The following is a 15,404-nucleotide window of genomic DNA, read 5'->3' as shown; positions in this document are numbered from 1 at the left end:
GCCTCTCGGGCGGACACACAGCCCTGCGTCTGAGCCTACACTCGGGTTGTCGACTCTGACTGAAGCTATTCCAGACGATTTTCCCCTCCAACATGACCTAATATCATTCATTTCATTGTTTTTAAATATCCCATTAAAATCTCCCAGACTGCTTTCAATAGTCACCCGGAAATAGATGCCGATGGTGGCACACTCCCAGGCAATCCGGGGGGGTCCGCCTGCTCTTCACCAGCCCCAGGAAGTGGAGCCCTGCTCGTAGACAGGTGGCTTCAAGAGAAGGGGCACTGTACAAACAACAATTCAACCAGGGCAAAACCATCTCAGCTTGATGACGGAGGATACTGGGGCAGTTGTGCCAGCAGGAGCCACCACCACAAGCCTGACAGCGAGGGCTTGATGCCCCCAGTGGCCCCCTGCCCTGCTGGGTGACTTCTCACACTCCTTCCTCCAGGGCAGGAGGCCTGCTCTAAGATCACACCCCAGGGCTCAGTACTGAAGGGGGGGGGGGAGTCTCAGGCCACCCTCCCCCCTTTTGCCCTCCCACGATCAGCCCAGTGCTTATTTTCTTAGTAAATTTATTCACAAAAGGCAGCAGCCTGGCAGCCCAGGGGCTATTTACACACACACACCGTATGTACAAAGCCACTCATTAAAACAGCAGCAGGGTCCCACTCTGCTGGGAGCACCACCAGCTCACCCCTCCAGCCAGGGTGCAGGGCCCTCTCCCCGTGTCCAGCACATGGGCATGCCCCCACCTCCACGGCCCACTGGGTGCAGGTAGGCACCGCCACAGCCACTTGAGGACCCCCTCCCCTCCCGCACAGCCTCTGGGACGGTGGCCCTAGGTGGCGGTGGATGAAGCTGAGGAGAGGGAAGGATAGGGACCCCATGCTAAGCCCGCTCCAGGATCTGAGGTAAGAGGATTCGGGTCCAACACTTCATTGTTTCTTCCAGTGTGGGTCATCCAGCTCATAGAAGAGCACGTAGCCCTCGCTGGACTGTACCTGGTTCTCACTGATTGGGGTCACCCTGCAAGGACAGGTCACGTTAGCACCGCGCCAGCTTAGCTGCGAGGACAGCCTGGTCTGACCCTGCACGGGCCTGGCCAAGGGCACAGGCCAGGAATAGCATGCTAAGCTAAGCCACTTAGGAGGGAACAACTCTATTCTCAGCTGCCTCCCTCCAGGCAACAGGTCACTGTGGCACGGAGCAGCCCAGGGCTGCAGGGGCAGGAGGAACCCATGGGGAGGCAGGCGCTCGCTAGCTGTGTGCCTGCCCAGAAGGATATGCTTGGCCCCAGAGACAACAGCTAGTGAGCACTGCTGCATCTCCATGGTGCGCTTGCTCTGCAGAGACCTGGCGAGGGACCCCATCCCCTGGGCCCAACAAGCCTGGCAGGGGGCAGGGCTGCAACAGGCAGCATCCCGGAGCCTGTGTTGGGCTCTGCATGGTGTCACCAGGCACTGCCAGGTAAGAGGTCCCCAAGGCACCACCCCAGGGGAGGGCAGGGCAGGACAGGGGCTGGTCTCACCGCAATGCCTAGACAGAGGCAGCCTGACATGGCACCATCAGCTGGGCCTCAGCAACCTCCCCTTGCTGCTAAAATCAACAGTCATCAGGGCACTTGCCCACACTGCCCCCAGGGGACACTGCCTCCAGCTGTGTGGAGCTTGGGCCACCAGGGTTTGCCACTCGCTGTCAGGCAGGCGAGGCCCCCCAGCAGGCTAGCAGCACCCACTGGCTGGACCACAACCTGGGATCCCTCACACTGTAAACACATGCGACACTATCACCCAGCCCCAAACATGTCTCTCCTTCCTGCCCCATCCTCATGCCCAGCCCCACACGTACCGGGAATCATTGTACACCCACCAGCCAGACTGGTCCCTGCAGAAGGCGGTGTAGTGCCCATAGTGTACGCTGCCCGAGTGATTGCACAGCGCATACAGGCTGTATACAGGGCTCCCTGCAACAGAGATGAGAGTCCACTGCAGCAGTCAGCACACTTGGCCATGTTGCTATGGTGCTTTGCACACTCAGCCATGCTGGCCCACCCAGGCAACGGCTCGCAACGGGCCACTTCAGCTCGATACACCAGGCAGTGACCTGTCCGAGCATGCCCTGGCAGCTGCTGCAGAATGGCTGACGCCAGTGCAGTGGCAGAACATACCACAGCCCCTCCTGTCATTCCTCCTGCCAAGCTGTCCTCAGCCCCAAGCCTTTCCCCTGCCCTCCCCAACTACCCCCATGCCAGTACACCCCGACCTCCCAACTCCCTTGCTCCAGTGGTGTTTGATACCTGCCCTCCCTGGCACAGTGAAGATCACAGATGCCAGCCCCCAGGGAACAAGCACTTGGCTGTCACCCCGGGCCCTGGTGAAGCAGCTGCTGAGGCCCTGGCTCCTATGAGCAGGAGGCCAATGCAACAGCCCCATCAGGCCTCTCCACTCCCTGTTGCCCAAATCCCAAGAAGTGCCCAAGATCCAAGAGTCCAAGGTGGTAAGGGCAAGCCTGCTGCTCTGAGAACATTTGCCCCTGCACTGGGGGGAGCAGGCTGGAAACAACAGACAGCACTGTCTGACAAAAAGCATCTGGGCCTGGACACTGTTCCCATTCTCATGTGGAACAGACCTAAACTCTGTCACCCCAGGGCAGAGAGCCACGCCGCTGGGGCATCCAGTGCTGGTGCTGGCATTCACGGGCCCAAGGGCTAGATTAGAATTAGGCAGAGCTTAGAGTGGAACCCTGGCCTCCACAGCCTCAGCGAGCGCCCTCGCGCTGTCAGCTGCCTGGACTCCCAGCCTGGACACAGGAAGCTTCAATGGAGCCGGGACCTTCCCACAGGAACCTTGGGTTACAACAAAGCACCGTGCTCAGATAAAGGGGAGCCTATGTTATTGGACCCAGGCTCTGCTCCCAGGCAGCCACCATGCTGCACAGACAGCAGGCACAGCAGCCAGGGTGGCCCAGATGCTCACCTGCCTTCTCACTAGCAAACTCCTTCAGGTTGAGCTGCTGCAGAGGGAACTCCACAAAAACCGAGCACTTCTTGATGGAGTAGCGGGTAGTAGAGAACCTGTTCAGGTCTGGGCAGGGCACAGGTCAAGGGAGCTAACAGCTGAGGGCACCAAGCAGCAGCACAGGACAGATATCAGGCTAAAGAGCTCGGGGTAAGCAGGAAACTCTCCACACTGGCAGCACCAGTGCCAGGGACACCCATGCTTAGGAGCTCCCAGTCCCAAGCTGAGCGAGGTGAGGCTCAGGGCAGAGAGCAGATAAGCAGGTTGCATTCTGACTGATAAGGTGTCGCAACATCCTGCAAGCTGGAAGAGGAGCACGGGCCTGTGGGGCCAGCCCCCTCCCCCCGACCTAGCCCCAGGCCTCCTATGGGAAGCCCAGCATGGCAGGACGGCATTGGCCAGGCATGTCTCTCCAGTTTGCAGAGCCAGCAGTGACCATGGAAAGGATCAGGCCAATCCCGAAACCCACAGCCCAGAGCAGCACTACTGAGACAGGGGCTGCAGCTGGACCGTCTTTGGCAGGGGGTGGGGCAGCCCTCCCCACAGTCCGCTCTTGTGGCAGACACACTGTGGCTGAGCAAAGGATACGCAACACCAGGATGCGGGGGAAGCGCTGGATGGTGAGCTTCTTTGTGCTTCTTGTCCTTTGCCGGCACTTGTCGCAGACCTGCCCCGAGACACAAGATGGCCCTGGTCAGTGGGTGCCAGGTGGGAAGTGACCCCAGGTAGCAGGACCCAGAGTACTTCTGCCCCAGATGCCTGCGCCAGCCACAGCCAGTCCTGGCTGACCCGACATGCCTGTGTCAGCCTTGGCTTTGCTGGCCCCTCTACCCCAGGCCCCACAGTTCCCCTAGTTGGTGTTCCCAGGCCCCTCTACCCCAGACCCCATAGTTCCCCTAGTTGCAGTCCCCGGTCAGCAATCCCACGTATCCTTCAGGAGGTGCTTTCTGGGTCCCAGCACCCCAAGAGCAGCAGTGATGGGGGCCAGGCCCCAGTGCCCCACCCACTTAGGACGGGCCTAGCACCCTGTGGAATCAGGAGGCTGTCCCGCCCACGGCCTCTGATAGCACCTGTGAAGCTCCAGCCCTCCCTTACCGGCGCATTCTCTGAATCCAGCTCCTCCTCCTTGGTGAAGAGGCTGAAGCAGTCATATAGAGAGACCTTCCCACCAGCAAAGCCTTTCTACAAAGAGAGAAAGGAGAGGCTCAGCCCAGCCTGAGAAGCCTAGGAATGTCAGCAGGTTCCTGGCACAACTATGCTCCCTGCCCAGCCAAAGGGGCATGCAGGGGGTGGGGAGGGGGAGCAGCATGGGGCTTGCTCTGGAGGGCAGAGCCCCAGGAGCAACCTGGAGACAGCTGCAGGCATGTGCTAGGGGTGAGACCAGCACAAGGAACAAGGAGGCAATCCCACAGCTGCAAAGCCAGAAGCAGGGAACACTGTCTGTCCACCACAGAGGGGACCCTGGCAGGATGTGCATGCCACCCTGCCCCACAACCCTACCTTTGGGATGGGCAGGGAGAGGTCACAGAAGACTTCAAAGGTGGTGGAGCGGTAGCCACAGGCCTGGCACTTGAGGCAGCTTTTCAACTGGCCGACAAAGAGGTCTGCAAGGAACAGGGACAGGATGAGCACGCCTGCCCCAGCTTTGCTTGACACCAAGCAGTGCCCCAATGGCCAATGGAGCCACAAACTGTCCCCTCACGACCCCCTGCTGCAGGGTCAAAGGAAGGGATGGAGGGGGCAGAGACCGTGCCCGTGCAGCCAGGGCAACAGGTCAGGGGAGGGCAGGTGTACTCAGCTCACCCACAATCTTGCTGTCTTCTTTCTCCAGGTAGCGCTTCCACATCTGGTTGGCTCGTTCATCATCACTAGGAGGGGAGGGAGAGGATTGCTGCAGCTAGCAGAAGGCAGGCATGCCAGGGAGAGGCTGGTAGGAGCCCCTAGCATGGGCAGCCCTTCCTACACTGCAAGGCCCCCCCAGCTGTGGCCACCAGCACCCAGGGGGATGAACGTGCTCCAGGAACCCCCACCCTTCTGGGAGACGGTCCAGACTGCCTGGTTGCCCAGTGCTGGTGCCCAGGATGAGAGCAGCCCCAGCGCCCTCAGGAAAGGCTCCACGTGACCCTTCAACTGCACTAAGTCCTGCAGTGGCATCTGCCTGTGCAAGAATTCATGTCCTCAAGACCTGTCTAAACCACCCTGATGCCAGGCACGGTAAGAGCTGCTCACCCTTCCAGAAGAATGGAGGCCCAGCCCCACCCACATAAGTACCCACCAAGTAACTTCCCACCCGCATAAGTACCCACCAAGTAACTTCCCACCTGAGAGCCCAGGCTGCAGTGCCAGGTTCATGCTGCAGTACCAGGTCCAGCTGGAGTCAGAGCACAAGTGCTCCCAGCGTGCCCTCACCCCACTACCCTGGCTGCAGCCCTCCCACCCATGCTGCCCCAGTGCCCCCAGGAACAGTCTGGCCTATCCCATGCAGAGAGGGCAGTGAAAAGTCTTGGGAGGGGCAGGCCTGCTGCCTCTGGGCACTAGCACCAGCATCTCCCTATACCTCTCCAGGGTCAAAGCCTGAGCCCAGCTCACCTCAGGGCATCCAAGTCCTCCAGCACCGAGGTCCGTTTGGCATCTGCAAGGATGCTGGGGGTCCTACGCCCCTTCCTATTGATCTCCACATGCAACCGGTCCATGAAAAATTTCAGGAACTCCTGAGCATCCTGCTGGCTGCAGGCAGGGACAGCATGTGAGGCCCCTCCTTACAACTAGAACCCTCCACAACTGGGGGCTGCAGCACCTACTGTCTACACCCAGGGTCTCCTTCCCCTTGGCACCCCCCCCATGCCCTCTTCTCTGACTTTGGCTTCCCCACGCCATCCCTGCCACCTTCCACCAGGTTCCTCCACCAGGCTCCTGGCACTGGAGCATCAGGCTGTGGGGCTTGGCAGCCAGACTTCTGCAGAGTTGTCTCACAACTGCTGTCTCTGTGGGTCCAGCCTCCGCCTGTCAACTCACTTTCCCTGTTTTGGGCTGAGTCAGCTCCGGGCAAGTCCCTGTAGAGAAGCTCCCTTCTGCTATGCTCCCAAGGCCCTGGGTAAGAACCAGAGTGTGCCCAGTGTTGCCTGGCCAGATGGCTCTCTCTGTGGGACTGGTGTGCCAGCTGCACTCATGGGGCTATGGGGACTGCACTCATGTTCTCTGACACAGCACTTCCCTGGGGCAGGGGCAGAGTGTGGGCGCTCACCTATAGCCTGTGAAGGATGGGACGTATTTCTGGAAGATGGCTTTGAAGCGCCCGGGGTTCACAGCCTCAGTGGAGTCAGGATGCCACAGGGCAGTGATGACATCTGCAAATGCTGAAAGAGGGAATCCACAGCTCACAATAGCACATCAAACCCTCCACCACTTCCCCACAGCCCCTACCACATGCAGCAGCTGGGCAGGATGCAGTGGACAGAAATTTTGGCTTCCTTTTGTGAGACTTGGCAGAAGTCAATTTCCCCAGACCTGGTCTGGGAGTGGATGAAGCTGGGGAACACCCAGAAAGACCCTCTCTCCCAAAAGGGAACCAAAACTGCCCAGCCCCTGCAAATTACTCCAGCTGAGGGGACACAGTAGCTACAGGGGTACTACTCCCTCCTCACAAAATAGGACGGCAGGCAGAGCACAGGGAGAGGGCAGGGTGGGTGGGGATCAGGACACCTGGGTTCTCTTCTGACACTGTTCAAGTGCCCTTGGGTGCTGCCCCATACCTGCCCCCTTGCAGAGTACGTGCCCTGGGATCACAGACTCTCCCAGCTTCTAGCTCACTCCTCTCTGCAGATGGGGCTATGGATAGCCCAGCATGATGAGGTGGGCATGGTCCACGCCTGGGCAGTGAGTCCCATCCCCATTGCCCTTTCACAAAGGGCTGTGCAGTGCCACATCCAGGTCTGCGCCCCTCTGGCTAAGCCAGGAAAGGGAGGTGCTTATGCAAAGTTGGTCAGTAGGTGAGATTAGTTTTTTCATGGACCAGACTGCCCTCTGTTTGCTGTGGGATGCCAGGAGCAGTGTGCTGAGACCCACTGGGCAGGAACTGACTGGTACACACAGCTCCTCTCCCCACTTGCCTACCTTCAGTGAGCTCCTGCTGGGCCCGCGAGGCGCTGGGCTGTTCCTGGTGGAACTCCTTGCGCAGGCAGTAGTCACGCAGGGGCTTGGTGCTGCTCAGGCACTGGAGCACAGCGTTCATGAAGCACTGCAGAGAGCACCACAAGCATCAGGAGGCTGTGAGCTGGAACAACTCCCAGCCCTTGGGAGGCAGCATCTGGACACCCAGAAGGGCCCCAGTCCACAGGGGAGAGTCTGGGGGTCCATCAAATTCCAGAGCAGACCATGTTCTTGGCCAGGGGCCCCAGACAGATTGCCACCCAGCCTGCCTCGCACCCAGGAACAGGCATGGGGACACAGGCCAAAGCTTGTCACCTGGGTGACAACAGGCAGAGGGGCACCTGTGAAGCCTGGCTGACCCTAACCCTTCCAAAGGGCCCAGATCACTGCAGAGACCTGGCCAGCAGCTGCTTTGAGGGGGCCCCGATGGGCTTCCCAAGGGGGCTGCCATTCCACATGAAGGAACTATGCACTAGATCAGGGGCGGGCAATTATTTTCAGTAGAGGGCCGCTTACTGAGTTTTGGCAAGCCATCAAGGGCCACGTGACAGGCAGCTCAGGGCAGATTAATATTAATTTTCTAAATTTTTTTAGGGGCCCTGTGGGCCGGATAGCATGACCTGGCGGACCGCATCCGGCCCCTGGGCCACATTTTACTCACCCCTGCACTAGATGGACTCCCCATGGGGCTGTGACACCCATCCCTGCCAGGGTGCAAGAGCCACACAGGACCCAGGGCAGATGGCAACCTTGTACAGAAACCACACTTGCTCTGGGCAGGAGCAGGACAGCCCCATTGGCACCAAATGGCCTGGCCTCGCCTGCCCTCTGACACAGCTCCAAGCTAATTGGGCTTAGAGCTCATGCCAGCAGTCTGCACATGATGGACAGGCCCCAGATCAGCAGCCAGAGGGGTGGCCTCCAAGGGGGCCACAGCCCTAGTCCACAGGACATGGCCCAGTTCAGCAATTTTGCAAAGGGTGGGGCTTCAGGCCCCTCGAGCTTCCCTCTGCAGCACCTGCTCCTCCCCAGGCACTGAGTGCCATCCAGAAACAGGCTCTGGCCAGTGCTTGCTGGGCACTCACCGTGTTGCCCAGATTTCGGAGTCCAATGTGCCCAGAGCCCAAGAGGAGAGTGTGATGAGTCTAAGGAAAAACAAGAAATATGCCCTGAACACCCAGGAGCAGAGACACTGCAACTACAGATGCTGGCAGAGAAGGCCTGGGCCACGACACCAATGCATACAGCTCCTAGCAGCAGGAAACAGATGCACAAACCTCACCAGCTCAGCTCTACTTCAGCAACAATCCCCCAGAGACTGCCACCTACACACCCAGGCAGCCATCCCAGCCCCTTCCACCTGCCTACACCCTGCTACACTATCTGCAACCCCCACAGCAGTCCCAGCCCACCCTGCTTCACCAGGGCCATCCCACTCATTCCTTTCCAGCCCCTTCTTGCAGCCCTTCATCTCCGTTGCACTAGCACCTTCCTGCTGCCCCAGCAGGCTGTCAATTTGAGATGTGTAACTTCAGCCCCTTGACAACCAGGCAAAATAGGACTCCAAAGTGAGCCTGCAGAGTGAGAGCTTGATAGAAGTGCTGAGAGCCAGGCTGCTGCTGTGAGCCTTGGGGCTGGGTCCCCGCTGCAGCCCACCCCAGAAGCCAGGGGTCAAGAGAGGGGCACCCTGCTGCCCCCAGTTGCATTACCTCGCTAGTCACGAGCAGCAGTCCCATCACTGCTGTGTGCACCACAGACTCCGAGATGTCGGCCCCCTTGCCCTGCAGCTCCCGCTTGGTGGCAAGGGTCTGGTGCAGCTTCCGTGGCAACTCCACCAGGGTGGCACCCTGCAGTCCTGGCATGGTTTGTGCGGCACAGCAGAGCGGGCAGCTGGAGTAAGCTCGCTGACTCTACGGCACCTGATGCAGGACCAGGGTTCCCCCCACCCCGCCTTACTAAGCCATCAGCTCATTAGCTGAGCCGATTTCCCTTGGCTATTCCAGGCCCTGCTCTCAGCTCATCTCGCTGGGATTAATTAGTGAGGAGAGCTACTTTGGGGACAGGGGTGTTTGAAGAACCACAGAACAAGGGCAGCAAATACATCCACACGCATTACAGCAGTCGCTGGCAGGGCACCCCACGGGGTAGGGGCAGCAACTGCCCACCACCTGCCCTGTAGCCGCACTAGAGTGAGCCCAACTGACCGGGGGGGCCTGGCTTCCTCATACCCAGCTCTCCCACCTGCCACCACAGGCCAGGACACAGTCAACAGAGATCTGCCAGAGAGGAGTGGCAACACCTCCAGTAGGCACCAGGAGAAACACTGGGGAGGCTGCATTGGTAAGAGAACAGAGTGGTGGCGGGACAGAGGGAAGGCATGGTGGGGGCAGGCCAGAGCCAGCAGATCATTGCTGAGGCATGAGGGCATACTGTCAAAGGGTCAGGGCCTCACTGTTAGGGCCCCTTTGAGCCAGACATACCCTGGGCACAATCCTGACCAGGGCATCCCAATCCCACCCACGCTCTCAGGCTTGCTCTCTACAGCTGACCTCCCCATCAGGTATCCACGGCCCTTCCAGGGTGGTGCAGTTCCTGGGGCAGCCAACAGGGATACTGCAGTGCCCTGCCATCTCCAGGAGCCAGGCCACCTCCTGCCTGAGGGGACCTCATCACCACACAGCAGCACAGGCCTGGTGGCAAAAGTGGCAGTGCTGGGTACATTACAAAGGAGGGGCTGCTGCTGAGACAGGTGGGGGCTGCAGGTGGACAAGGGACTCTCCCAGGACAGCTTTGGCTGCCCTGTCCCCTCCCCCAGCTCCAAGGCCCAAGTGGGCAAGGACTGCTCTGCATACTGTGCTGGCAGCTCTGCCGAGCACAGAAACTCTGCCACCCACCACACCGTGGAGGCTGAGTGCCCAGAGGGACAGCAGGCCTGGCAAAGCCCACAGTGCTGGCTTCAATCTCAGCTGCTTGGCAGGCATGAGGCAGAATCACAGGACCCAGGAGGCCCAAGCTTGGAGCTCTGACACTCATGGGAATGAGACGACATGCAGAGAGCCCAGCTCAGTGGGCAGCATCCAGTCGAGACTCCCCTAGCAGGGTTGAGGGCTGGGTGAGATGAAAGCTATCCTTCTCCTTCTCAAGTGCCCGAGCTGGCTCCAGACTGCTGCCGCTACCCTGAGGCCACGGCTTCTCCCACAGTGGCAGGCATAGCTAGCGCTCGAGCAGCAGTGGTCACCAGGCCCCCTGCTTGCCCCAACAAGTTGGGGGCAGAGCGGTAGGCTGGCGACGCAGAGAACCACCCACTGGGCCCAGCACAGATCAAGAGCTCTTACAGCAAACACCTTTTCCTCAGGCCTGCCTGCAGCTGGGGCTTTGCCCTGGAGTGGGCTCCCAGACATGGAGAGGTCCTGGGGACGAGCATATTCCGAGGTCTGGGGGTCAGCGGTGTGAGTCCTCAGGCAGCCTTCTGGACGGACTGAGAGCAGTGTGGCCATGGGCCTCCCATCCAGTCCTGGGGACACATTGACCCTCCTGAGCGAGGAGCTCCTCTTCAGGGCCGCAACCCCAAGCCCCAGCTTGTGGCTGCAGGATGGGCTGTGGTCTCTCAGCTCCAGCCGGCTCAGCACAGTGCTCACCTCCTCCCCACGCCCCCCTGCCTGGCTCAGGTCCCCAATGCTAATGGATTTGGAGCGCAGGAGGTTGCTTCTCCTGCGCTCAGAGTCCCGCCCTGCCAGTGATGCCCCTGATGGCAAGGAGAAGGAGGCACTGCCCGACATGGTGCCAGGCTGTGGGGAGCTGGGCACCTTGACTGCATGATCTGCCTTCAGTGGCCCTCGCCTAGAAGCGGAGCCACGCAGCGCATCACCACGCTTTGAGGCCCGACCCCTGTCAAGCTCCAGCTTCTTTCCCCGATCGTCTAGTGGGTTGGGCCGGGAGGGCAAGAGGCGAAGCTTGGGAACAGGAGAGAGCCCATTGGTGACAGATGGGGCTGCCAAGACAGAACTGTGGCGCTCCTGGCTCAGGGCCCGGTGTCCATTGGGAAGCTTGGTGGTGGCCTTAGGCTGGGATGTAACGACGGGTTGCTCCCTGCCACGGCCAATCCGGTGTTCGGAGGCTTGGGGCATCGTGGAGACAACGGAGAGGAGAACCCTGGAGGGAAGGGGAGAAGAAAGCTCAGCACAGAAGACTTAAAGCAGCATCACTTGAGCAAAACTGATCTCCTGGGAAACAGAATGCCAGGGTCCCCATGAGCAATAGAAGCCACTGAGCGCCAGGAGCCAAGATTCCTGGGCTGCAGCACAGACAGCCTGTGTGACCAACAGCAAGTCCTTTCCCTGTTCTGGGCCCCTGCATCCCAGCAGGACAGCAATGTGCTGATGTTGCCTTCCCCCAACCCCGGCCAGTTGCAGCTCACTTGCAGGCCAGTTCTGAAAATCAAGTGCCAAGGCTCATCGTGCCAAGGACCAGCCCACTGCTGCTGCTTGGGACCCAGACTCAGGCTAAGCTTGTGTCTTTCTTCCCACTGAAGAGCCCCAGGGCCGTTCCGTGCAAATACATCTACACTGCAACAGGGCAGCCAACACCACCTCCCAGCAGCAGGTTCAGGAAGGCCAGAAGCTGGTCATTTCAACTGAAAGCACAGGGTGTGTGGTTAGAGAGAACAGGAACCTCCACGCTGGACAACTTTGCATGCAGCCAGGCAGCCACAATGGAGGCCAGTGTACCTCCCATTGCAGGACGCAGACCAGGAAGCCTGTTGCCAGATTCAAGGTCACCCAACTGCCTGTCCACGCAGGGAACCAGCCCCCTTCTCTGCAGTCTCTGGTGCTGCCTGCAACCCAGAGGTGGTACAGGAAGGTGGGACATCGCTTGGAGGCAGTATGGTCAATGTACCTCTCACGAGCTGTGAGCGTCTCTTCCCCGCTGGCACCCGGCTCATGCCCCGTGAAGGTGGCTGCCCAGCTGGAGACTCCCGCTGGCAGGGGCCCTGGAATGCAAACCAAAGGATCCAGTTACAGGGTGCATGGCAGGATCCTACCGCACTCGAGTTGCCAGCATCCTCAGGGCTGCCCACAGCTCACCAGAAGGGCAGCCCAGCTCAAAGAGCATCTAGAGACATGAGCCACAGCTCAGCATACCCCGCATCACCAGCAGAAGGGAAGAGGGATCTTGTCTCGCTTCACTCCCAAACAGACCCTGCCTGACTGGTTGGCACGGCCGCCCACAATGCCTGGCCCAGGGGTCTAGGAGCCCTCTGTACAGAGCCAGGCGCAGACACTGCCACCCCGCCTGGCACCACCACAGCACGTGCTGCTCCTGGAGCCAGGAAGGCCTGGGCCTGGCTAGGGCAGAGTCGGCCATCCACCCACCTCTGTGCTCTGCTCCCAAGAGTCACTTGTTCAGGCCTTTCGCACCCTCTACCGGGGCTTTCCGGCCTGTCCGCAAGCTCCAGGACCGGGCAAGAGATCTCGCTCTTCAGGAGAGACCCAGGGAGCCTGCCTCGAGCCAGCAGGGCCTCGGCCCTCAGGGCAAAGCAGCCAAGGGCGAACAGCCGGGTCTCCGCCAGCCCCTCTCACCGCATGCATGGGCAGGCCGGCCTGCCCGCCCGCCGTCTTCCCAAGGCTCCTCGCTCGGGCACCTTTCTGCATGCCGTGAATCGCAGCCGCTTGCTACGCCAAGGCTACAGCAGCTCTCACGGCGGGCTGCATGTTACCAAGGCGATGCAGGGAGCCGTTACGGGCGACAGCAGGTTTTGCCCCTCAGGCAGCGCCAAGCTCCACAGCCAAGGGCAGCCGGCCGACCCAGCAGAGGACAGGCCCCCACCTTGCCCCCCGCACCCGGGAGCGCCAGGCCCGGCCTGTGATGGACGGCACGAGCCCTGCTCGGCGCAGAGACCCAGCGAGAAACCGCCTGGCGCCGGGCTCAAGAAAGTCATGTCGCTCAGCGCTGCCCTTCCCCGCCACAGACGGAGGTGCCATCGCCGCCCCCCACTCCCGAACCGCCACCGCCACCAACCTCGAGCGCGGGGACCAGGACGGGGACAGGCCTGGGGTGGGAGACAGCATTCCCACCCCCCACCCCTGCACGCCCGTACAGCGCAGGGGGGCAGGATTACGGGGGGTGGGGCAGGATTGCAAAGGTGGGGGGCAATATTACAAGGGGGGCACGGGGGGGTGCAGTATGATAGGGGCAGGGGGTGCAGTATTGCAGGGTAACACGGGGGGGCAGTATGGAGGGATGAAACCGGGGGGAGGAGTATGGCGGAGGCATGGGGCGCTGTGGGGGGGCGCAACAGGGGTCTCCCCCCTCCGCGCCGGGGGGCAGCAGGGCACGGCCCCCCGCCCCGCGGCCCTACCTCCTCCAGGACGCCATGGCAACAACAACTCCTGCCGCAGGAGCCGCCATCTTTGTGTCTCCCCGCCGCTGCCCGGCGGCCGAGGGCTTCACCCGGTGCGGGGCGCATGCGCTGCCCACCCACGAGCTCGCCTGGCCGAGCGCCCCCCTCCCGCGCCGCCCCGCTCCTGTGACGCACCGCCGTCGCCATGGAGGCAGAGAGGCGTCCTCCTCCGCCTCTTAAAGGGGCCACGTCGGCCCACCATCACGAGTGACAACGCGGGCGCTCCCGTGGGTTGTAATGGGAATCGTGCCCGGTGTAGCCGGGCTCCCAGGGGCGAGCAGCGCGTGCGCCGGCGATGCGGGAAGCGGCTTTCCGGGCTCTGACATCCCTTCATATCCCACAGCAGTTCCCACACCTTCACCCGTGGGCATGTCTGCTCTGCAAGGACCCTGCCAGCACTGTTGGAGTGGGGGAGTTGTCCCGGCAGGAGCCCTGTGGACACTTGGCTGACCCCAGTAGAGGTGAGAAGCCACCCCCAGGGATGCACGAGGAATCTAGCCTGGGCCCTAGGGACTTGCTGCAGGCATGATGCTCTCCAGCCTCCCCCTTAGCCAGGCCCAGGCCCTGAAGTAAAGACGTCAATGGACAGCAGATGAGTTGAGTGTAGCCTGTCCTCAGGCCCTTGGCAGATCTGGAGGTCACTGTGCAGAGGTAGCTGCTGCCTCACAAAGTCCCCTTGGGAACTGAGGGGTTGGTGGCCTTGCGCTGGGGCTCGGACTACTGGCCACTTTGCAAACATGAAGCTACATGAGGCCCTGCTGGGTCTAGTTCTGCCCTTTGCCTGGGGTGAGAGCGATCTGAGTCCAGAAGCAGCCACGTGCTAGATGCTGCAGGAACCATCGATCAGCCCCACAGTGCATGAGCGAGAGCTGGGCAGGGCTGGGGCAGACTAACCAACATACAACCCAGGCCAGCACCGCACCAAGGAGCTCTAGGTCCAGCAGGTGAGAGTCTGTTAGAACAAAGCACTGAGGATCACCCCCATGCTCAAGGCTGCTGAGTCCTTGAAAGCAGGGGAGCAGGCCTCCCAATCAGCAGCAAGTGGCAGCATCCCCTCAATAAAACCTCCAGGACTTAATAGGCCAGACAACAGCAGGGGCAGTGGGAGAAAGGCCTGGGCAGATGGGCAGTGGGTGCTGCTCCACTCAGTGGGAACTGCAGGGAAGGCTCACTCCCTGCAGCAGGACAGGACTACAGGAGATGGGGCAAGGAGACACAGGCTGGGGCTGCAGGACACAGCACTTAGGCAGCAAAAGCAACAAGACTGTGGAAGGGAGAAAGCATCTGCTCCCCACAGGTCACAAGGGTGCGCAGGGGAAAAGCAATGGAAAGTTAAGGTGACAGCACCCACCCAGCCAGCACCTGGGCTGAACCAGAGAGGACTGGGCCTAGAAAGCAGGTACCTCACACCAGCAAGCAGTATGAGGAACAGAGATGGGGCCTGGCCACTAGGGAGGCTAAGCCATGGGATGTCAGCTCAGGGTCTGAGCTGAAACATGGCTCAGAAACCTCCTCCCCAGGCCCACCTGGGGCCTCCTTGTTGCCTGTGGCTGTGCATGGCCCTGCATGTGGGGACACCAGGGAGAGCAGTAGCCATGCATGGCCCTGCACAAACCAAAGGGATGAGGGCGCTGCCAGCACTGCTAAGGGGCACAGCACAGAGGCAGTAGTGCCAGAGCTGTCAATGCCTGTCCATGGTTGGGGCCTCAGCAGGAAGACTGACCCACCCCAGAAGAAAAGGGTCAACAGGACCCGCCCAGAGGAGCATCCCAGCTCCAGATCCTGCCAGCTGTCTCTCACTACAGGACAGCTGCTCTTTCTGGGGAGTCTAGGTC

At 60.7% G+C, this 15,404-nt stretch overlaps 1 protein-coding gene across 4 annotated transcripts; it reads right to left on the bottom strand.

The window, feature by feature from the left end:
- Positions 1-178: 178 nt before the first annotated feature.
- On the bottom strand, positions 179-13,664 carry USP21 (ubiquitin specific peptidase 21). Of its 4 annotated transcripts, none has more exons than XM_090055394.1 (14): positions 13,528-13,664; positions 12,066-12,159; positions 10,505-11,321; positions 8,255-8,314; positions 7,134-7,257; positions 6,265-6,376; positions 5,610-5,747; positions 4,824-4,888; positions 4,521-4,624; positions 4,116-4,202; positions 3,609-3,687; positions 2,979-3,086; positions 1,873-1,966; positions 179-1,029 (listed from the first exon to the last, which is right to left on the bottom strand). In XM_090055394.1, exons 3-14 carry the CDS (start codon positions 11,294-11,296, stop codon positions 939-941), a joined length of 1,854 nt encoding a protein of 617 aa, XP_089911520.1. In that variant the 5' UTR covers positions 11,297-11,321; positions 12,066-12,159; positions 13,528-13,664; the 3' UTR covers positions 179-938. The 4 variants fall into 4 exon arrangements, with proteins under 4 accessions (XP_089911520.1, XP_089911521.1, XP_089911519.1 ...); XM_090055393.1 differs by having other exon boundaries at positions 180-1,029; positions 1,852-1,966; positions 10,514-11,321; XM_090055392.1 differs by having other exon boundaries at positions 181-1,029; positions 1,852-1,966.
- Positions 13,665-15,404: the final 1,740 nt, after the last annotated feature.

The sequence above is a fragment of the Crocodylus siamensis genome, chromosome 6 (assembly GCF_052110815.1).
Source record: "Crocodylus siamensis isolate JL-2025a chromosome 6, ASM5211081v1, whole genome shotgun sequence".
NCBI lineage: Eukaryota > Metazoa > Chordata > Crocodylia > Crocodylidae > Crocodylus > Crocodylus siamensis.
The sequence above is the reverse complement of the archived record's forward strand: the minus strand, read 5'-3'. Positions and strand labels throughout refer to the sequence as shown.

Excerpts from the sequence above, each read along its gene's own strand:
- USP21 (XM_090055392.1), bottom strand. The coding sequence starts at position 11,296 with ATGCCCCAAGCCTCCGAACACCGGATTGGCCGTGGCAGGGAGCAACCC. Across the intron at positions 8,315-10,504 it reads CTGAGGAAAAGGTGTTTGCT|ACTCATCACACTCTCCTCTT; the intron begins GTAAGAGCTCTT and ends GTTTTTCCTTAG. Across the intron at positions 4,203-4,520 it reads TCTCCCTGCCCATCCCAAAG|AAAGGCTTTGCTGGTGGGAA; the intron begins GTAGGGTTGTGG and ends CTCTCTTTGTAG.